At 40.0% G+C, this 24,788-nt stretch overlaps 1 protein-coding gene across 2 annotated transcripts in view; it reads right to left on the minus strand.

The window, feature by feature from the left end:
* The window catches only part of camkmt (calmodulin-lysine N-methyltransferase), a 75,522-nt gene that overhangs the window by 17,882 nt on the left and 32,852 nt on the right, over window positions 1-24,788 (minus strand). For both annotated transcript variants that reach the window (XM_020921162.2, XM_055162628.1), the window contains exons 4-6: window positions 7,039-7,099; window positions 5,688-5,739; window positions 3,110-3,173 (exon numbers count right to left, since the gene is read on the minus strand). In XM_020921162.2, coding sequence (XP_020776821.1) covers window positions 3,110-3,173; window positions 5,688-5,739; window positions 7,039-7,099 — 177 coding nt within the window. The remainder of the gene's footprint in view (window positions 1-3,109; window positions 3,174-5,687; window positions 5,740-7,038; window positions 7,100-24,788) is intronic.

Raw genomic sequence — 24,788 nt, forward strand, 5'->3', positions numbered from 1 at the left:
GTATGACTTCTGTAGCTTGAGCAAGCAGAGCAGATCTCCAGGGAGGAGCAGAGGAGGCCTGCAGGAGAAGATCACAGAAGCAGTCATGGTGGATCAATGAAGAAGCTTTTAACCACCACATATGCACAAAGTTACACCAGCCAGCTCAGACACAGACACACACACACACGCACGCACACGGGTGAGCACGCACAAAGCTGGGCCGATTGATGTCAAGTTGTCTATTAATACACTGGCTTGTGGAGTCGCAAAGCAATTCAATTAGGATTTCCTTGTCTTTAAAGCCGGCAAAGAGCTGCAGACAAATCCAATCGACAAGAACAGAGATGGGAAGGGGAGAAGGGGAGTGAGGGGCAAGAATGGATTAGGCGATAAATGTGAGAGATACTGATTCAAAGAGCCGTAAGAACAAAATACATTAATGATGAGTATGATGAAATTAGAGGACATTTTTGAACCCATAACTTGTATGCTGGACACCTGGGCATCAGTGTATTAAGAATAGGATGACAGGGCGAAGAGCAGAGCAGCTTACGCTAATCTCATCACTAGCACACCACTGGGGGAGAGGTCAGTGAAGCGCACACAAACATTATAGTGACACACAAGTGGAGTGGACCGCATATAGGACAGAGATTGGGACATTATCGAACATTAGAGCACAACAATAATGAGGCACACCATTTCAAGTGGGCAAGCGGGCAATGACGTCTATCAATCATACTTATGAACCACCATCATCCAAGGTCAAGAGCTGTTTCCTAGGCCTGCCGTCTGTATAAACATCCTCAACTTAAAAACTTTTTAAAACAGGAAGAAGAGCGCCGTATTAGCAGATGCCAACATAGAAGTAAATATAATTGCATGTTCACTGTAAAATACATTAAATAGGCTGGTATTATTGTCAATTGTTCTTTTGGTAAGTTTAAAAAAAAAAAATTCTTTCAGTATAATCAATGTTTTATAAGAGTTTTAACTTGAAATCAGTTTAGGTAGGTGTCACTTGGTCAGATAATTATTTGGTGGATGGGACCTTGGGGTTAAACTCTTATTCAGTAATAAATTTAAGGGACTGGTTCTCCTCATTGGTCTGCTCTTAGTCTTACTGTTGTGTATAGCAACTACTCATCATCATCATTGTTCATTTATATGCATGTCTAGGAAATCGTGACATCACAGTAGGAAAAATGTCTAGCAAAACTCCTCTAATGTACACAAAAATTGTTATCTGACAAATACACATTAAAGAAAACAGCTTTATTTTGTTGAAATCATGTTTAAAGTATCCGAAAAGGTGTAAAAAGTGTCAAAAGTGCTTTGAAAAGAATCCTCCCTAGTATGATATCATCAATATGTTACTCTCTACTTCCTGTAATTTTCAACTTTTCTTTGCAAATTGCTTCTTGATTTGTCTAAAACTATAATTTATATTTACAGTAGTTATATTCCCATCAATTAAAATCATAATTAGAGAATCATAAAAATCTGTCATACACATTAATCAGTATCCATTGGACTAAGACAAAAGTTTCTCAGCTTCCTGTGTGAGTGGAATTGGCCTCCAGAAGCCTACTGTGTGTGAACTGATGTTTTTGAGTGGCGTCTGCGCATGTTCGGTCCATTCTGTCTATGATTTCACTTACAATTCTCTGTGGGTTTGTTGTGTGAAACAAAGCAGCCAGTCAATAGCACATTGTCTGTGTGCCCGAGAGTGTGTGCGGGCGAGTTACGGGCCCCAGTGAGTTATTGTTTGGGCTTATTGTGATTGGTAAAGGAGCATTGTAGACAGCTATGGGAGAGATAATGTAAGCAGAGCTAAATGTGGAAGTGTTGTATCAGTCAATAGGGAAGAAATGTGTATTTATATTTCCGGCTTTTGTGGATAAACTGTAGAGTTGGAGCCTGCTTTTTCAGCTGTTGGAGTGGTGGGGGACAACAGAAAGGGGTTGGCCGTGATGGGAAGCCAGAAAAAAATGAGACGAGTGAAGAATGCCATGTTTTAAGCTGACAAACGTGAGTTGATCAATAAACCACTCCAACTACAAAAATCTCACCTCCAGATTGGTCCTAAAAACTTAATTATAGGCCTCAGACTAAACCACTTGCACCCAAAAACATCTTAAACAACGAATCTTGATTGTTCCCAGCTTCCAAAACACTCATCAAGCTTTAACCCTGGATGAAGTCTCGAGCTAAATCTGACAGGATGGCAATTACTGTGCTCTTAACATGGCATTGTGGGCCCAGCACTGGTACACACTGGCGCACAAGTGCTGGATATTTGTCACGGCTGGTGCCCCATCTGCTGCATTTTACCCAAATATAAAAGAGAATTCAAGAAGCCAATCTAAGGTTTTCAGGGCTGGAGAGTAGTCAAGGTTTGGGCGCTTTTATTGAATACTTGTACATGTCGAAAAGTTTAATGGAAAAACAAACCCATCTTTGACTTGAATAATAATGAGAGGTGTACTTAAAAGAGTATTATGTAGGTGCAGCTTTACATTACGCAACTTTGAAGGTACTTCATAACAAAAAGTTAACATAAGAAAGAGAGAAAAGTTTTCTACTGGAATTCACACTTGAATTAAAGTGCTGCAATAACAGTCCATTTAAGAGTATACAAATTTATTATATGGTATAGGCCACACAGTTCTCTGCTCTGCCCAAGACTTTTTTGTATGTTTAATGAAATATGTTGATTTTTACTTTAATTCGTAATAGTATAAATACTAAAGCTTACGATGTAATATAATTATGCATTATATGTACAATAAAGGGTGTGTGTGTTTTTATTTTAATATTAACAAACAAAAAAAACAGAAAAAAGACGAAAACAAAATCCTTCCACGCTCCACCCCTTCTCTCCACACGCACAAATAAAGTGTGTTTTTTGATTCTATATAATATATGGAATAAAAAAGCACAGTAAATGTAGATAACTATAAAATAAATTTTACAATACCTGCACCTTTAATTTAAACCACATCCTTTTTTTTTGGTCTTCAACACGGATAGGAAAACGCACAAATGAATATGAATGAACATGAGCGCGTAGAAATACATGAGACCGCACAGGCAAATGAAACACGGGCTGCCCCTGAAAGGATACTGTGAATAGACTTCTCATTCCCATCAGATAGCAGAACTTCCCTCACGTCAGCACAAATGGCAACCTGCGAGACAGAGAGACAAAGACATGACACAACATCGCACAAAAGAACCCAAACCAAACGCTCTTTAGATGAAGAAAACATCACACACATTACTTACATACACAGCAATGACATATCTACAAAGATTCACCCCACTCTCTCTCCCTGTCTCTCCCCATGCCATTTCGCCTCTATCTCGCCCACCCCAATTTTTACGTCTGCATTATTTTAATCATTCAATCAAATCAGTCAATACTTTTATCATTGTGGCTAGCGGTGGGGGCCCCTGCTATCTTGCTATCACTCTGTTCGGTAATTGCATTGTGACAGGGGATGATGGCAAGCGTAGAGCCTTTTCATTTGACGCTGGTATTTATCGGGCTGAGCCATCACTCCGGCGTTCGCTGGCTGTCGCTGTCACTCTGCACTCAGCTCACCGCGGCCTGCCTGATGCCCTTCATATAACTTTGCAGCAGCGGAGACTATATCGGAGATGGCGAGGAAAAAAGGGAGAATGGATAGAAGGCATTGTGTGGGAATGTGTGTGAGAGATATAGATAGTGGGAGAGAGGTGCAAGCTTGACTATAACCCTCTTTTCATATGTGCTTTTCTTTACCAACGCGTTTTTCATATCTGAGAGTGTATGTCAGGTTGTGTTAAGAAGTATGCGGATTCAGTAAGAGTGAGTATTGTGTGCTATAAGCAGTGTGGCATATGTAGTGTGGCTATAGAATAAAGTTTTGAAAGTAGCAGAATAACTAGAAAGTAGGGCCTAAAGTTAATGTGTGGTTGACAAGCATCCTACGTGTATCGATTCATTAAATAAAAGGATGGGTGGCACTGGCAAAAGCTCTCAAAATTATTAGGATCTTGAGCAAAACTATCTCACTTCATTTCTGTTGTGATCCAAATGCTTTAATGTGGTTGACTAAGAGTCCATTAGTCCACCTATTAATCAACTTGATAATTTAGAGTTATGCTGCTGACAGAAAGTCAAAACAACAAAATCAGCATTTGCAATTGTAAAAATGTAATTGGTGAGAGGTTTCAATAGATGATTACAGAATTTTTCCAGGCTGATATTTAATTCATGGCAATAATAAGGATCGGATTATTTAAGGTTTGGTTTTAATATTTAACTTTTATCACACACACAAAATCATGCATATCAGGTCGTAATACTTGCAATATATCAAAAATCAAGACTTAATATTGAGTTTAAAAGTTCTGGTAGTAACTAATCTATATAATATTTAAAAGCATAGGAATTATGAACAATGATTGCATCAAGCCACGTTCTGGTGCATGTCCCGGAAGCATGTGCAGTCAGTGACTGGTTACTGCACATCAACCATCTGCTCAAACAGAGAAGGGTCCTGCAGGCCAGACCAGATCATCTGACTGGAAGATGAGGAGGCCAACCAGCTAGAGCTGTATTGAGCTATGGACTATACATCAGCAGCAGAACAATTTTACAAACTGGGTACAAATACAGTTTAGATAAAGTATAAATATGTACGAATAGTGATTGTGGCAGTGCACATAAATAGTATGAGCACTAGTATTACCTAATGTAATTTCTGTGGGTTTTATGTTACCCTACATTTACGATTTTGGGCTGTGCTTATAAATTCAGACAAGTGCGTTATTGCAGATTAAGTAATCATGTCAAACATTAACACAGGCTTTTTCAAGCAGAAATAGGTGAGCTGTGTCAAAGGTGGTGTCAGTGTCGGCCTGTGGAGGAGCAGGAGGTGAAGGAGAGGTGTGAAGGAAGGATTCCATCTCAAGCCAATGTCACAACATGGCGTATCGACTGGCAGGAGATAAACTGGACCATACACACATGTGCGCACACACAAACAGACACATACATGCACGCACAGACACACACACACACAACTGGAAGCTGGTGGATCGATGGGACACTGACGCCTGCGATGTGGAGGGGCCCTTAAGACCCACGCTAATAAACCCTATAGCTGACAGAGCGCACTATGTCCAAGTGTAGCTATGTGTATGTGTCATTGTCACACATGTCGATGGAGGCCAGCTTTTAGCAGCAGAGCTAGTGAATTGAGCTAGCTACAGGGTGGTCTGTACATTATATGTGAGCATAGTTACATGATATGGCTATATATAAACAGTACAGGGATCCATTTTCTTATGCACAAATCTCATAATGACACCTCATGCTGCACTGGGTGGATCATGGCGAGTTGGAATCTATCCTAGCAAGTAAAGGCTTGATTTGCACAGTAATATATTACAGATCAGAATATTAGTTTGAGATTCTTAATTACAAATACTGGGGCATCTTGAAAATAGAAGTATATTAAAAAATTTCTGCCTTTGCAGGGATAAATTGTTCAGGTTAAATGAGGATTTTGAAGACTTGCGGAGTGAAGAGCTGTTTGCACGGGATGACAGTTGATGTGAATAGGTACAGATTGTGTGTGCCCATGCTGTTTGTGTATCGATCGGCGGGGGTCAGTTTCATTAGTGCACCACTTGTCCTGTGCAAGCTCACTTACCATGAGGCCAGCCAGACAAGTCATGCCTCCTCCCAGCTCGCACACGGCGCCCCTGAGAGAGCAGAAAACACACACCACAGTCAGAGTTACTTTAGCCGTCGCTTAGCACACGCAGGTCCAGAGATGTGCATATACACTCACACAGTAAACACAGCAGGCTAACAAATATCAATTCAAGCGTCAACCTGAAAGCCGCATACTGAACATGGAGCAGCACAAGCTCAATCAGCGGGAAATGGGAGCCACACTCTGGGCCATGCTGCCTGCGTGCTCATTCAGCCCCTCTCTCCATCCTCTTCCTCTTTCATCTCCTCCAGCCCTCCACTGCTCCGCTCCCCGTTTCATCCTGCCCCCTCCACGGCTGACCTTCACTTGGCCGCTCTGATCGATAGCCCTCTCCTCCTCGCCTCCCGCCTCTTGAATGTTAAAACAGCAAATCAAAGGGTGATGTTCCACCTTGAGTGGAAATCAAAGGTGCCTGGGCAGTTGCAGCCTCGTGCCGCGGGCCAGGCCTCCATGCGGCACACCAGAGCAGGGGAAAGAGCAGCACACCGCAGCACAGCATGAAGGGCAAGGCTACAGACTGATACCATTGCTGCGATTACATCGAGAACGCGTACATTGACTACCCTATTTATTACCAAGGTATAATAAAGGTAAATAAGACTTTGTTTGTGGATGTTTGGTATGTGTAGTTGAAGTTTTTGATGGTTGGCAGGCTGACATGTACATTGGACAGAAACCACAAAAGGTTAACTGGTTGTTGATACTTGAATGATGTTTAGTGTACATACATATACATGGTTGCATATATACATACATGCATAATGCTGTAATATTAATGTTATTCATCATAATAATTTCTTTGCTCTTATACATGATCATTTCATAGCCACTACATTCAGTCCTGCATATTGATCAGGATACAGTACTTTATATTACTTATTTCACTTGATAATGATAAAACAACTTGCCTTGTTCAAGCTGATCAAACACCGCTATCCACCTGTCTAAAACAATGGATCTTAACCACTTACAAATAACCTGCACCTGTTAAAAACCTCTGAAAAAAATCCATTCTTGTCTTTAATTCACTTATTCATTAATTTGTATGTATATGGGTATGTGATTGATTTATTAATGTGTACATGCAGGATATGTTTGGATATGATTCATTTAGAGAGCCAGATCTTGTATGTTTAATGTCATCGAATGTGTGTTTTTGTTTTTTGTTTTTTCCTTCTTCTGTTAATGCATTGTGCTCCTAAGTCTATGGTTGTGCTCAGGACTCTGTGCAAATGAGCGGTGTCAACAAACATGTTCATGGAGATGTATTAGAGACTAGACTCACTTGAACAACATGCGTTTCTGCAGACAGTAGTGAGCCATCACCTCTTCAGACGGCCACACACCTGGAAAGAAGAGAACCGGGTCACTACATACTTCCATCTCATATACAGACACATTCAGTATATGTAACTCCTGTTGTTTGCATCCCAGCGTCTCAACATCAAACGGCCACAAAATGAGAAATATCAAGACAATGCCTGTGTAGCATAATTGTATTGTGTTGTGCCGTCTGTGTTGGTTTTGCTTTTCTTGTGTGTTCCCTGTTGCCTGTGATCCAAGGCTTCTTCTCTTCTCTGTGCTCAGTCCATCTGTCTGTCTATCCTAAATCCGAGTCGCGGAGCTCCCTCGGTGGGTTATAGTGTGTACCGTGTGAGGAGAGAGAAAGAGAGGGAGACAGGGGGTCCGGTGGGTGATAATCGCGGCAAGCAGGCCTGTCTGCCTTATCACCTACACTCAGCCCTTCTCTTTCTGCTGTGCAAGTAACATACACTAACGTGCACACACTTAGAACCATTTTGTCTCTCCTCCCACAAAAACACACAACTTGGCAGTAGAAGAAGTAAACAGTCATTTGAATAAAACTTGGGATTTTTCTGGCTTTGAACAGGGGGAGCTTGGCGACGCTCATGTGTGCGTTGTGTGTGTGCTAAATGAAATGAAAATATAGAATTGGAGAACGCAGGCGGGGAAAAGTGAACAAGGTAACGGGGTGTGGAGGGAGGGGAGGAAAAGGTGGAAGTCGATATAATAAGCAGCTTACAGGCGGGCTCTCTTCACCTCGCGGGCCAGACATCTCCACACACGCGCACACTCCGGTCGGTGGAGATTAGCTCAAGCAAGCAGGATTTAATAATGCCTATTGATAAAATGTCCAAATATGCCTTTTCCTCATTAGACACACGGCGGACACATGCACGCACAAACACTGACAGCTGGTAAATATATATATATATATAGTGCATTACTGGAGTGTCAGACATATTCGACTTTAGGAGATTACTTTTTTTATATATATATTTTGTCTCCTTGTGCCTCTTTAAACAGACAGCTGTGACAGATTGAGAAAAGTTAGGGATGAATTAGCCTCCTGGGTGAGCCTACATAACCATCTCCTTAACCCTCATTATACAGGGGCTCTGGATGCCTTCATGCCAGACTATTGTATATGAATTGAGTATGATGTGGTTTAAAATGGCATGCAAGAAAATTAGAATACAACATATTTACAATAGAAAACAGGCAATACAAAAAGATTTGTCCCAGCTGTCAGTTTAAAGTCTTTAACAACACGGTATTCATATATTTTTTGTGCATAATTTCTTAATACATGTTTTTAAAAGTGTTTCAAGATTTAAAAAATAATAATAATAAAAACAAGTATTAGCATTTATAATAAAACTTTGATTGAGGATAAAAATTTAAATAAAAATAAAAAGCAAACAGTATTTTTATATTTATATATTATAATCAATATTTATATATACACATACATATACATATACATAAATATATACATAAATACTTCTTCCTTTTGGGGTACCATTTTCTTATGCAAAAATAGTTGTTCTTCATTCTCTCCAAAAAAAGTGACATCTTGACACTGAGAGCTGGAAGAGGCTGAGCAGCAGGGGGTGGTAATGCAACATGACACGCACATGATCCCCTTCTCCTCACCTCTGCCTCCACAAAAAACAAACCTTCATAGTTTTAATGCAAAAAGTCCTCCACAATCCCAGATAACAGAGCTGTGTGGGAGTGCTCTCAGTAATAAACTCTGTAAAGCATATGTGAATGTGCTGTTTAATCCCTGACTCCAATAGCATTAATAGGCGGAGGTGATAGGAAGTGGTGCTGGTGATAGTGCTGGTGTGAGGTCACGCTGCACTGTAGGAAATGAAGGGATCAGTGCAACACAGAGCAGATTACCCCTCCTCAGGATAATGAAATTATTTCTCACCTTCAATTACCAGATGAGCAAGCCAAGGTGTGTGTGGGCCTGTGTGCGTTTAATATAGTTATTGGTGTCAGGAACTTAGGCAAGGTTGTTAACTTGATAGGAGGCAGTTCACTGTGGGTGTGTTCTGAGTCTGAGAAATGCACAAAAACTGGTAAAATGATCGTTTACATGTTTTGTACTGTACTTGATTTTATTTTCTTGTCCTTACTTTTCTTCCTAACAAGATGCCCCTGAGGTTGAAGGATTGTGAAAATGTTAGAAAGCTACAGAGACAATAGACAGAACTTGGGAACCTACATCATAAAATCCATGTGCCACTGGAGCAAATATATTATACTATATGTCTTCATGAGGACACCGTGGACCTGATTAAACTGGTAAACTGTACACATTGATGTGTTCATGAACATAATATAATTTGTATATACTAGTTAAAAAAGTCAGCTTAACAAAAATAAAAGTGGAAAAATTATATGTATTATTGTAAGATGAATCGTAAAACTGAAAAAATTGTGCTAAATGCTAACCACACAACACAGCTGATTATTGTAAACAATAAACTAGGTAAAATTAAGAGCATCTCATCCCCATTTGCACTTTGAACCTGCCAGAGTTGAAAGGTCTTTGAGAGTTTGACCAATCAGATCACAGTAAATCTCTGTTATAACACCCAATACATTCTTAGTATAATGGCATTGGTCTAAACCCTGGTGTATCCTGAACAGAGTGACCCGGTGCTGACCCGAAGAACTTTAGCACCTTTAAGCTAACCCTAGAGCCCCCACTAATCACGTGCTCCAGGGCGTACTGATCCTTCTATTTTCTCCTGTTTATCCTGGTGCAGACCAGGGTAAGACTGACCACAGCAGTCTTAGAAAGTCAACTTGTTAACCCAAACCAACCTCTCCTTAGGCCCAGGTACTCCAGGGAATGAAAGGTTTAAAGTTAAGAAGTCCAAACAGGGACAATTACTCAATCTGAGCCATTAGTACAATGTGTCAGTATTTTAGTGAACATATTTTCACCAAACCAAAATGCAAAACGTTAGTAATTATGACTTTATATACAGCAGTGATGACTCCAAGATTTCCGCTCACAGTAGCAGTTATGTCAAAGGCAAACAGGTATACTAAAGTGACCTGTGAAATTTGTGAAACTTATTTTATATAATGATTTGAAAATACGAGATTATTTTAAAAGACAACTAAAATGGTTTATGGTTTCAGATTCTATTCATGTTTACATACATGATATGAATCAAAATACTGACAATTGTGTAAATGAAGACTTTAATTTAGGTATTGAAGTGGAACAGATAAACAGATAATCTGAGATCTGATATGGAATAAAAGGACACTTGGAGATGGCCTGTTGTGGTGGAAAAACAGTTGAGGTGACAGAGAGTGGAGTCAAGATGAGGTTAAGTGGTCCGTGATGCGGCTCATTCCTGTTGCTGCTGTAACATAGTGACACACACAGACTCTTCCTCGTGCCCCGGGCCCACAGAGCCTTGTGCTCCTCGGCTCTTTCAGTGGTGATCCTTCTCCACATTAAGCAAGGCCGCAGATAATTCCTAAGCCTCCTCCATGGCCGATCCAATAAGGGATAAGGCTCTGGGCTAGCCATGATCAACTGACAATCTGTGCTCTCACACGGCTACTTTAGCGAGGCTTGGATTAGCTCGGCCGCTGCACACAGGGTTCGGTTCATGGTGCACAGTACACAGAGGTGCACAGGACAGGCAGAGGAGGGAAGCTGCAGGAGGAAGACCAAACATTTGGGTTTAACAGAAAGAACCTTGAGATGCAGAATCTCATGTTCAAGGAGGACCAGGACAACAGAGGTTAAGTACATTTGGAATAATGTGTGTGTGCCACTGTGAGGCACCAGAGAGCTGTACCACTGTTCAGTGATTTGGAAACACAACATAAATGTAGGATATAGAAACACTATAATACTTCACACTGAAAAGCTCAATGCTCCATTAAAAATTTACTCCAACAACAGAAAACATTGTAAACAAAATCAACAAAGTGTGAGGTACTGTCAAAGAAGTCAACTTCTGCAGCATGTACAGAATGTCATCTTTTGGAAATCTAAAAACAGCAGTTTTGGAATATGTTGAATGTAAGAATTGTTTTACTTATTTCCATGTCAGTTGATGAACTAAACAGATTATCATCCAGAATCATTATAATGCGAAAAAGTATATGATTTCAAATACATGTTCATGTGCTTAGGAGTGGTAAATTGAACCTGGTTTACATTCTAAAGGCTTGAAACAGTGATAGCAGAGCGCTAACAATAGCAGTAATTACTAAATGATCATTGGGCTGCTGCCCTGGTAAACACACATGCTGTGAATAGGCAGTGCCGATAGCCTATTCGCCTTTCACCACAAGAGCCAGGCAGAGCGCGATAAGCATCGACATTCTCGCCAGCAGAGTCTGCCTCGGAGACACTTCTGATCCCTTTTCCATTGGAATAGGCTCATTTTAACACACACGCTTCAGGACTGTGCAGGGCTTCGATAAGCAGGGTCCTCCTCTGCCTCTCTTAGAGTAAACATGCTTTTGGATTAGACAGAGTATAATGAGAGCAGGGGGCTATCTGCCCACCATGCCGCCATTATGGCCCCCCGCTCCTCTCCGAGGGGCCCACACCAATCTTTACTTTGCTATTTATCCTTCTCCTCTGATAGCTTACTTATCTGCTGCAAAATGTCAGGATTGTGCCTGTCTCACTCTCATACTGTCTGTCACCTGCCCGTCGCCCTGTCGGCCATGTTGTCTTCATTCAGTTTAAGACGCTGAACTTTGCACCAGTCTTGTTTCATGTGGACAGGCCGAGTAATTACAGAATCATTAACCATAAACCAGGACTAAATATCTGCTTTTTACAGATAATAGCAAATTCAACCATAAAATCCAGACCTATTGGAAGGCAGGTTAGAATTAACAATTTAACTGACAGTATATGAAACAGTATAGGATCTTGATGGGACTTTGAGCTTCAGGGATAGTTTTATGTATAATAATGTTATATATAGCAGTCCACCACAAACAATAAAGGACCACTGAAGTAGCCTAAGGGTTTTTACTGGTGCAAGCTAATATCTACATTATCATTAGCATTTAATGACAGGGTCCACTGTAACAAGACCTACTAGGACAATAATATAGATAAGTCTAGCTCTGGTTGATATAGATTCCTAAAATTTCACATTCTCAGAGAAATGTGAAATGCAAATCAGGCAAATTAAAAAAGATATCCTCTACTCTATGTGTAATAAGTAGGATTTAGCCACTTGATACACAGTACACACTGTATAGTAACTGTCAAAAACACAGGAAGACTTGTTTTTCCATAGCTGGACTACAGATGTGTATTTGAGAGAGGAATGGTGAACCCAAATTACAGAGCGCAGGAACAATCGAATGAGCCCGGATGATGAGATAGGGCAGCGACAGGATGAGGGCGAAACAAAGAGGCCCTGACATGCGGCTAATAGACATATCAGGGATGAGGTGTGCGCGTTAGCTGGCAGGCGGGGGACCAAGCACTGCTCTGCTCATTGATTAGCATACATAGAGTGGCATGGGGATCGTGACAACCCCAGATTACAGAGGGGACACACACAAAAGCAGATTGCATTTCTCTTCTCAGGAGAAAGGCAAGAATGTCAAATTACAGGGTGTCACCTGAACCAAGCTGTCAAGTTTTTTGAATGTTAATATATATAAACAATTAGGATGCATGAAACAGCCAAGGCAGGGGAACGGATGTTACGAGACAGAAAAGTTTGGGCTGTGCAAAAGTTGCATTACTAAAGTTACATTACCAAAATTAACTGTGTTATTAGTCAAATGTGGTCCGACAGCTCACAGACTACAGGGATTATTTACTATATTGTCTGTGTGCATGGGGAATATATTTTTGTTAAAAGTATCAAAACTACTTGAAAATACTAATTTGAGCAAGTATTAATACCTTAGAGTCTATGGTATGTATATCTAAACGGACATAGCTAGCTCGTGAGTTAGCAAACGTGAGCATGTGTGCTTCCAACTCCACTGACTCCTTTTCCAATTCACTTTGTATTGAGAAACTGTCCCATATAACTGCTAACCTCATGAGCTTCGTTTGACTGCAGCCAAACACTAAGAGTGACACAGACTTAATTAGTCAATTTCTTCATACATTCTATGATTAATATATTTTAAAAAAACACCTAAACAGAAAAATATTTGACTGTTCTTGAACACTGTTAGTATGATATAGTATTCTGTATCAAAAATTATATTCTGTTGTTTTCTTAGTCTGTAAAGGTCTTAACTTTGTGTACAAATTGTGTATTACAAATTAACTTATCTTATATATCTTGGTTTACTTAAAAGATTAGAACCTATATTTGCCCATATACCTTTTTTGATCAACACTCCACAATATAACAATATATCAGATTTTTTTCTTCAGTGGACTGAGGTGATATGAACCAGAGAAACAATTTCCTTTAAGTCAATCAGCTGTCTGTGCCATAAACGATAAAATGATGAAAGCAACACATAATTACATAACATTCAAATAAATACAAAGAGGTAAAAAAAAAAGATGTGTATCAGAGGACAAAGACTCCAAAGTGTCATTCAGTGTGCTAGTATCCAGTCTGCCCAACAACTACACTGATGCTTTAAACATGAGGCAGATTTTCTATCTGAGTGAAGAGGCAAGAGTGAGGGAGATGATATAGACAAAAGGTTACTGGGAAAATGGGGAGCTCTGGGGTAAATAGTGGTTTGAATGCAAAGACTGTGTGCATCTACAGAACACTGCTCAAATTTCCTATAAAGCTTAAGTTAGTGTTGTTGTGTTATTTTTACCTATATTTTTCTTATTTGTTATATAACATGGTGTAAGAGTTTGTTTATTTTAACAACTGATATAAAATTGACTTTTCTGGAGCTTTTTGCCATGCTATAACACAAAAAACACATCAACTTCACAAACTTGATGCAATGTGCAATAGTTTCAGCAATAACTGTAAAACTGTAATACAAGGGGGAGTGACCACAGAGAGCAATGGAAGGGGGTGACTCAAAAGTGAAACTTACAAAATGTTAATACGTTTTTTTTGTTTTGCAAAAAATTTTCAATTTTCAGTAACACTGTGATCTAAATATACTATGTGTTGCAATTAATTCCCCTCAGAAATGCAATACCCTCTTACAACACTGTACTACAAACTATTACATTCACAACAATTTATAGAATTGTTATTTGCAAATCAATTCTGGGGATGAATCTAATAATAACAATGTGAAATGTAATTTTTTCATATATCAATTCAACATGAATCTACAATACTGAAACTTTCAAATAACAATATTCAGTCACATCCCCTGTGAAAATGGCTCAACTGGATGGGTTATTCCAGCTACAGTGAACTCTATCCGCATCCAAAAAAGTTTTTTGGGATGGCAGTGGATTTAAGTTCACCAAAGCATGAATACAAGTCAGTGACAGTGTTTTGGGTGAGGACCAGTGACACATGTTTACACAAAGGTGAAAGCTGGATATAAAAATGTTAACTGGGGTTAGCCTGCAGCGCAAACATTCTCGAGGCTGGTAGGCAGTGGGCTGTTTGGTGGCAGGGTGTTAATTTGAGCCGCCCTTATGTAGACTGTGAAAAGTAGCCAGGAGAGAGCAGTGCACTGTGGTATATGGCTGGTGCTGGACTGCTTCAGAGCAGGTTAGCGTCGGTGGACATGTGTGTGCTCCTGCCCCCCGCGGCCCTGGTGCAGACGGCGTTTCATTGGAGAGGCAGATGAGCGGGGCAGATATCCCGGGGCAGGCTGCCATTGGCCACAGCTTTATCTGAGCTGAAATGATTTTAGCACTCCATTTTAGAGCACTGAGCCAGGAGCAATGTCTGCCACTGCCTCCTCCTCCTCAGCTCTGTCCTCCTTTCATTCTCCTCTGTCTCATAACTTCTACTCTTTTGCATGTGCAGAAGAGAGTCATTAATACAATGCATGTTTGAAACAAGGAATGTGTGTTCACTTAAAGGGCCCGTATTAAGCTGTTTTCTGATCTCTGTTATAACGTTGTTTTCTCATCACAAACACAATGTGTTTTGCTTCAGCCACACATGTTTACCACACAAACACTGCATATTTAGGCTGACTTCTTCTCTCAAAAGGAAAACACTCTGTTCCAACTTGTGATGTCATGTGGTAATGCAGGAAGTGCTTCACTGTGTTTTTAAACTCCATACACCTTCACTAGAATCATTTGGATAATTTCTATCTGTATGTTTCTGGGAGTACCCATAGTGTCATGACATAAGGGCTATGCCAGAATAAGCTTCTGTACCCCCACAATATGAATACAATATATTTTTATTTTTATTTTTTTTAATGATGATGAGTGAGACTGATTGCTAGAAAATTAGATGTAATGTCTATCTTTGTTTTTGTTTCTTGCACTTATGCAATGGTTTATGCCACATTCCCTAAAACAGTAATGTCCTCTGCTTCTCCTCCCTCATCTGAGTCTTCACTATCTGACCTCCATCATCAGCAAGAGTCTGGGACCACTGTCTACCTCTTCTGTCTGCCACATGAGAATTAAGTGGCTTTACAGGAAAGGCTTCTAGCTGAGCTTAACTGCATTACACAAGCAGGTAACATACCCTCAGAGTGAGAAAGAGGGAACCGGAGGGCTGTGGGGCCATGAACAATGTGGATTTCCTTTGAGTGCCAAAGAAAGAGGGAGAGGAAAGCCAAGAGGCAGGGAACAGAAATCTGGTCTTAAGTGAATTGTTAACTCAAATGCTCTAATCACAGTGAAAGCTTCGAACAAAGAGCACCCACAGATGCCAGCGGAGCACACCCTGAAGGACCAGCACCGGTCATTTAGCACCGCCAGGTCTCCTCTGCTTCTCTTTCTGTCTGAAACGATACCTCTACAACCAGAGAGAGAGCTGAGACAAGAGCACAGGGCAGGTGGAAAATATACTCCCAGTGTTTTATTTGATTCAATATTTTTAAGTGCCCATAAAGATGTTAAGACTTAAGTGAAAATGAGAAGCGAAAAAAGAATGTATTACTAAATCTTTGAGCAGATACTTGCAGCTTCCTGAAAGTTGGCAATAGAAAGTGCCACATACACAAAGACATTGAGTAAGAGCAGAATATGCAGAAGAATGGGACAGCTCACCTGCCCGGAGCCCCTGGCTGGGGGAGTGTCTGGGGCCACAGAAGCCCTCGCTCGGGCCCTCAGCAGCTCTGCAGGAACTCCAACTTTCCATAAAGCCCATAGGCAGATCACTGGCTCCCTAGGGAAAGGCAGCCATGATGGCTCTATTCAGCCATCCCGATAATGCTATGCTGATTGTCTGCACACAGCTAGCATGTTGTGTGGCTAAGCATGGGTCATTTCCTCATTTCCCCCATGTCTCTTTTCAAATGCCCAGGCAGGGAGGGACTTAACTGGGGCAAGGGAGCCACTGATGGGGAGTAGGACTGGAGGTTTCTAAGGCGATGTGAAATATAACAATGGTATTCACACTCACACACAGACTGGATTGTGGTTGCATGCTAAACATATAGAAAAGAACCTGTCAAAGTACAAATACAGCACAGCCCTCAAAGTTCACAGAGAGTGTCCATTGTGCAACGTGACAAAAGATGGCTCTACAGTGATGCTGGGACTTAAATGGACATGCCCTTGGTCCACTTGTGATTGTCCAGCTCCACCTCAGCTATTCCTCTGTGTGCTTCTCTGCACATACGGTGCACACCTGGGGTGCACAGGCTCACCTCTGCATTGGCAACAATGTGAGGTGAGAGAAAATATTGTGACAGTTATTCCTCCAAGGTCACTGTTTTGAACAACAGGGAACTTCCAGAGTAAAGGTCAGAAGTGATAGACGTTTTCCAACTTACTCCTCAGAATAAACTAACTTCTGAAAGACAGATGAAGTGATTAAGAAACAACTGACAAATGCATATACTCAATCCTGTCCATTATTCAGACCTGGAATTGAATCAAACTGTAGTTGCAATGTTTAATGCAACAGTAAACATTAAATAGTCTTTGCTCGTCATCTTGATGAACTCCTCTCAGTATTCTTTTACTTTGCCTCTGTGAACACATTGCAGAAGTAACATTACTTATGGTGATCGCAACACATGATTTTTTCCATCACAAGTATATATTTAAGACTTCAATGTTAGTAAAACGTTTTACAACACTACACAATGTTTCTGTTTGTTCGGGCCTTTGAATGCCGTATTTTCTCAAACTCCTCCAAAAAGCCACCAAGGCCACAAGGAACTTTGTACAAACTACTTATCATTTCCTTGAGCTGTCTAAAGTGACAGATGACACAAATCATCTTTAAGCCATTGTGCTCCTAATCAGATGTGATGTACAGTGGATGAATTATGCGGTGTGGTGATTGGGTTGGAACGAACTGACTTTGTGATAAGTGACATGGGTGACAGCCACAGCAGACAATAGCCAACTGTCAAATCTAGGAGACGAGTGGAAGGCGGCGCACACACACAGCCAGCCTGGGTCAGTAATTGAGTGGGAGGGATGAGCTCTCTCACTGTGGAACACCAGTCACCCCATCATCACCCTACAAGACCAATTTGTTGCTACGGGCGACAGACCGGCACTGGGACAATGTCAGCCGTCAATCACTCTGGTTTGTCACTGGTTTAGTGGTGACCAGTGTTTAGCCATATGAGGACTTTGTGACTATTCTAAAATGGACTTACAGTGCAAACCTAATTTTTTTTTTTTAATGTCTACATATGACTGGGAAAGAGGAGCAGAATAATAATTTTGCCAACTTAATCAATTTATTATAGCTGCTATTGGACATAATATGAATCAAATAAAAATAATTAATACATTTAACATAAAAATACATAAGATAAAACACTTCCACTCCCCACCTCTCTCTTCACACATTCTAACATACAAAATAATGATTATAATGATGAATAAAAATTATGTTATACTAATTGGGGTAAAAATTTAAATAACAAAAATAATCACTTTTTACAGTGTATTTTTTTAGAATTTGTATTATACTGTAGCTTGGAAAAAATGTTTATGTTGGATTTTTGAACAAAATAAGGCACACATGTTCTTGAAAAGAAAGGCAATATGAAAGATAGAGAATAAAAATGCATTGGTGCTGGCCCGTATCAGTCAAAACAGAGCGACATTGAGATTAGGCCTGACAGTGCTGAGAGACGAGGCGCCCCAAACACAGATGTGAATAGTGAAAGGCCAGATATGATCCGCTCATTTTAAACAGCGTCGGACTGCGCTGATTGAGTGAGAAAGACAGTTCCTATATGTGTGTGTCAGTGTATGTGTTTGCATTCTGGCCCTGGGGTCGCAGCGGACACATTGACACAAAATAAACACTGCTCAATCTCCCGGCCTGTGATTGCTGCTCCAGTGTTGAGATAAAGTCCGGGGCCCGTGGTTCTGTGCAGGGTGGTTGGGAGCAAGAACAACAATGGAGGACGCAAAGGTGAAGACGCAAGGGGACTTCTCAACTTTTTACAAACTACATTTTTCAGAGCTCCTGTATCAATACATTATGAGATGCACTGATCACAAAAAGTATGCTATGTTAGTTTCTGTAGTTGGCATGACAACACCCTTTTACCCCTTTTAATCGACTAAAAACAGTGTCAGTATATCGGTACAGTTGAAAAAAGACCTCAAAAACAAAAAAATCAACAGTGTACAGTCCCTGACAAAAGTCTTGTCGCTTATCCATTTTGTAGAAACAAAAGCTTATAACCTGACTTTAAATTCATCGATTGGTTTTAGAAATGTCTCATATGAAAGCTAAAACCCTCCCAAATTATGCTCAATATACTAAAATTAATTTGCTTCACTGAAGAAAGACTGATCATTTAACGAACACAGAAAGGTCAGATTTTGGCAAGACAAAAGTTTTGTCACCTACAGAAAATTGAACAAATAATTTACTTCAAATACAAAAATATGTTGCATAATGTCAGTGAATTAAGTAGTGGTGCTGTGAGATCCATATTTAATATCTTGTATGACTTCCATGAGCTTGAAGGACTGCATCCATGCGGTTCAACAATGATTCATACAATTTGTTGATGAAGTCATCAGGAATAGCAAAGAAAGCAGTCTTACATGCCTCTCAGAGTTCATCAAGATTCTTTGGTTTTGCCTTCCATGCTTCCTCTTTCATTCTACCCCAGACATGCTCAATGATGTTCATGTCTGGTGACTGGGCTGGCCAGTCCTGGAGCACCTTGATCTTCTTCGCCTTAAGAAACTTTGATGTAGAGATAGAAGTATGCGATGGAGCACCATCCTGCTGCAAAATTTGACCCCTTTTATGGTTGGGAATGTAAGAAGTAGCTAATACTTCTTGATATTTTAGGCTATTGATATTACCTTCCACCCTGCAAATGTCTCGCACACCCCCATACTGGATGTAACCCCAGACCATGATTTTTCCGCCACCAAACTTAACTGTTTTCTGGGTGAATCTTGGATCCATGTAGGCTCCAGTAGGTCTCCTGCAATATTTGCGGCGACTGTGATGTAATTCAACCAAACATTCATCTGAGAAATCCACCTTCTGCCACTTTTCCAGTGTCCATCATTTTAGCAGGCTGTGGGTCTTGGCAAATGCCACAAATGCCTTTTGTTTAGTGCTGGTTTCTGTGCACTGATTGGACCATGGAGGCCATTTCGAGACAGAATTCTACAAACTGTTCTGGTTGACACAGGGACTTGAGGTGACCAGGCCTGGTGGAGCTCTGCTGCATTGGAAAAGGGGCTGTCCTTGGATTTTCGAATCAACAAACGGTCCTCCCGAGCAGTTGTCTTACGGGGTCTGCCGGACCTGGGCTTGTCAAAAAAATCTCCAGTCATTTCAGATCTTTTTCTTATTCTTTGTACTTGACACTGAGGCACATTGAAGGTGTCAGCCACCTCAGCAGTGGATCTGGTCTTCAGCCTCTTGATAATTAACGCTTTGGTCTCAGGGTGGATCTTAGGCATGTTGTCAGAGGTCAAGTTGCAGTTGATGTGAAGGTCTGGTGTGCTGGGGTTCTTTTTATACACACCCACTAACTGATTGATCAGTAACTGATCACAGGTGAGGCTGTAATCTAGGATTGGGTGCATCATATGACAAGGCGACAAGACTTTTGTCTTGCCAAAATCTGACCTTTCTGTGTTCATTAAATGATCAATCTTTCTTCAGTGAAGCAAATTTATTTTAGTATATTGAGCATAATTTGGGAGGGTTTTAGCTTTCATATGAGACATTTCTAAAACCAATCGATTAATTTAAAGTCAGGTTATAAGCTTTTGTTTCTACAAAATGGATAAGCGACAAGACTTTTGTCAGGCACTGTATAGAGAAGTAAGAATAAACACCATCTCCATGAAGGAAAAGGCAGATTAGACTATCCAGACACACCCAAAACTTGAGCTGACTCACTCCTATCAAATAAAGCCTAAAATATCTTTAAAGGTCCTTTATTATGCAAAACAGACTCCTGTGAGCTTTTAGCCCTGTTATAATGTTGTTACGTCCTCAAAACACATACCAGGACTTGTGTTTAGTTGTTTAATTCACACATGTTTGAGTAATCCTGCATTGTTAGACTATCTATATCTGTCTACCACAGCTCAAAATGCTCTGTTCCACCTTGTAATGTCATGTAGTGGTAGCTTTCAAGTTAACAGTTACCTTTTACCTTTTGTTAAGGGGACTAGCAATGCCAGAACTGAAATGATCCAAATGATTCTAGTGAAGATTTTTGGAGTATAAATACAGTGGAGCACTTCCCGTATTACGACATGACATCACAAAGTGGAACAGTGTTTTCCGTTTGAGAGTAGAAGTCAGCCTAAATATCCAGCGTTTGTGTGTTAAACATGTGTGAATGAAAAAAACAACTCCAGATTAGGGCTGGATATCATTCAGAAGTGGCCAATACAATACATTATCCACAATACGATACATACCTCGATACAGTGCACTTTCGATTCGATACAACGTATTTCAAATTGTTTTGATACAGTAAAGGCTAAATCATGGCTGTGATCTTTGTTCAACCACTTCTTGTGCAAAGTTAATATGAAACACATCCATTTTAATCCTCAAAACAGTGAAAATGTCAAATGTGTCCCATAAATGAGTTTCCTTCCTCTGAACAAACAACAAAACTGTAGCTCTGTAACAACATAATGTAGTAAAATACTCCAAAAAATACTCTTGGCCATATATCAATACAGTATCAATATCATGAGCTGTTGTATCAGCACATTAAACAATACGATTTATCAATATTTCAATATTTTTGCACATCCTTTCTCCAGATATAGTGTGTTTTTGAGGAGGAAAAACACTACAATATAGATCTGAAAATACCATAATATCGGTCTTTTAAAAATAATGAATTAATCTAAATTTTCCTGAAAGATTAACAGTTATATGTTCATAGGTCAGCCTTGTGACTACCTATCCAATGTCTAGCAGGCATATTAAATCTCAAAGTTAAATTAAGCTCCACAAATGTGAATATGTTAAAGCACCTGAAATCCTCAGCCCTCCACCCGACCCCTCCTCTCCCCTCTCACCCCCTCTACACGGTCATCACCATATGAATATTGCCTCGGTGACAAGTGCATGTAAACAGACACAGGCAGAGCGCTCAAATCCACTCACTGGGGGCTATTAAGACGTCAGCCAGCGCCGCTAGTCTGACAGGGGAGAGAAACGCAGTGTACCCAGTCCCACTAACACAGGAACAGGGGTAAAGCAAAGGAGTGGACAGCCAGGACAGGAGGAAAAAAACAAGGACTCAGAAAAGAATAGCTGGCAGACTGCTAATTTTACTTGTCGCAGAAAAAAATCTAACAACCCAATGCTCAAGCTGTCATTGTTACTGTCACCTCAAAACCAGGGGGGTGCTTATGAGCAGTGGGATGGTGGAGATGCATTTTTGTTTTTTTGGAGTTTTTTTTGGAACTTGGATTTGACTTAAGAAAACAAAAAAAAAAAAACCTATTAAAGCTAATATACTGTACCGTACAGACACCTGCAAAAAGTTTTATGTCTTTACGCTACTGAAGCATAATTAGGATACACTATGCCAAAGCATTTAAGACTTTCTACAAAGGTTTGTTTGTAGTTTATTTATTTCTACCTATGTTCTTATTGCTATGTTGTGTGATATTGCTATGCTGTGTGTGTGTTTTAAAATGACAATAGCCTTGAAATGTGTAAAGTGCAAAAATAAAATTTATTTTTATTATTATTATTGCTAAAAATTTTATTCTAAAGACTTTACTTAATACTGAAATATTAAACATTGTCTTGAAATTTTAAGCAAAATGTTGTTGTATTTAATGTTGTATTTAATTGACCTCCATCTGCTATTATTCCTGGAGACCTAAATACGTATTGTACAATGGTTAGTTAACATGAAAAGTTAACATGATTGTATCACTTATAACTTGAGAGTCTGGCTCCAATGACATGATAAAAATCTATTTGAGTTTGAACCAGTGTTATAATAACATTGTTCCCTGATCAAAAACAAGTCCTGAAGATGTTTTAGATGTCATCCATTCATGTTTCAGTGAAGTGATCTCTCCTGGGCCCTATCTGAATCCTCCTTATATTTAGCTGAAAGATTCAGTTTAATGCTCAGCCCACAAGCCTATGTTATTCGTGCTCCCACATGACAATTTTCCATAAATATATATTAAAAAAAACCAAAAACAACATGATACAAAACTGTACACAACAACTCAAACCTGACGCAACGTGCAGTAGTTTCATTAGCGGGAAGCACGCTGATTATGTGTTCTAAAGGGGAGCTGAGAGGGGAAACTAAGTGAAACTTATTAAATATGTTAATAGATTGTTTTGAATGAATATTTTCAAAACAATAAAAAGGTAACATGGTGATCTAAATATTTTATGTGTAAGTAGTTAATACACCATAAAAGTAAAATAGCCCCTCTTTAAAGGTCCTATAGTACACAAAATTGACTCTTGTGAGTTTTAAGTCAACTTATAATGTTGTTACTTCATCAAAAACATTGTTGTTGACTTGTGTTTGGTTTGAGGAAACATTATTATAACATAGATCAGAACATAGCATAATATGGGCCCTTTAAACAGTGAAAAGACACTGTAGTTGCAGAATTAGCATAGTAACTCATCATCTGGAGTGTTTTACAATAGCTATAAATACATTTAGAATTGTTATTGTGCAAGTTATTATGCTCACACAATATGTCTCTACAGAACTGTTGCACTGGCTTTATCAAGGCCAAGTACAGCCACTGAATTGAACAGAGAAAGTCATGTTTACACTGGAGGACAAACAGCAAAATCAATCCTTGTGATGTAGTGTATTGGCCTTGATGAAATATTATACATTTGCAGAGATTTTTCATTTTTATCCCTGAATGTTGTACACAGATCGGTATTACGTGAGATGAGTGAATGACTGAATGAAAGTGTTTTTCTCTCCTGTATTTGTTCTGCCCTCCACTTTATGTTGTAAAGTAGTTTTATTGTAGCAGTTTTACTTGAACGCCATAACCTTTATTAGACAGAACTCCATAAGAGGGAGAGAAACAGGCTTGATCTCACAACGCTAGACCATACTATGCAGCACTTATCTCTTGATTTCTTAGTTTAAAAAAAGAAAAGTACATAATTTCTGTTATCTAAATTGCCTTGCATTTTCCTCTCTGCCATGTTTCAAGTCCTCAGAAAGACACGACAAATGGCTGCCAGTGACCTTGGCTTCAAAGTGGGACAGGGGTCTATCAGTCCACAGATCTGTTAGGCCCGTCACCCGCGGCGACAGGTCCTTAGCAAGCCACACGGACAGAGCCGTAACAGATGCCCAGCTAAGTGCCTGATTAAAACTTAATGTGCAGAAAGAGCAGTGTATGTTTGTGCGCTGGGGAGGGTGCGACATGGGCACCAGCCCTCCAGCGACAAGAGGGGCCACGCCAGCTGCTTCTCTCCCCAGAGACAGAGCCCTGAAGCTGGGCAACGAGGCAGGGGAGTCTGGGGAGCCTCCATAGGGCCAGGGCACAGTCACAAGGAGTGGCATATGTGACACAACACTTCACTTCTCAAATCAGATTTCATTTACTAATATTACACAGCATCATAAACAAGTCTCAGGCTACAGTTGGGCCTTCAAGACAAACCCAAACAACACTGAATAAATGAGACACACAGTTTAGAAAAATAACACTCGGAGTACAAGCCTCAATACATGTTACTTTCTCTATGGAGCTGAATAAAGTCTTTGACCTGAAACATTTGAGACAAACTTTTCTGGGATAGGACTCTTGTCCCTGCAACACTCAACATTTTTAAAAGCATTTTATCCATATTTGAAATCATTTTGAGTGGTCGCTGTGCTGAATAAAGTCAATGAGAAGATGTCAAAACTAGTAAGAGAGAAGAGGATGCAAAGAGTAGGATAAGACAAAAGGTTCAGAGAAGAATTATAGGATCTTATGACCCTTCTAGGTTGACTTATTACCAGACTTCTCAAGTTTGGACAATTCTGAGGCTAACTTCACTAAACATGTGTGTTCTGGAGGTCTGAGAAGCATCTTGGGTCAACAAGGCAGAAGCCGATAATTTACCCACTGACAGAAAATTTCATCTGCCTATCATCTTCACCCCCATCTTACTCTCCTTCTCTCCTTCCATCCCTCTCACT

This window comes from Boleophthalmus pectinirostris, unplaced genomic scaffold (genome assembly GCF_026225935.1).
Source record: "Boleophthalmus pectinirostris isolate CB_2022bp ecotype Guang Dong unplaced genomic scaffold, ASM2622593v1 HiC_scaffold_5, whole genome shotgun sequence".
Classification (NCBI taxonomy): domain Eukaryota; kingdom Metazoa; phylum Chordata; class Actinopteri; order Gobiiformes; family Gobiidae; genus Boleophthalmus; species Boleophthalmus pectinirostris.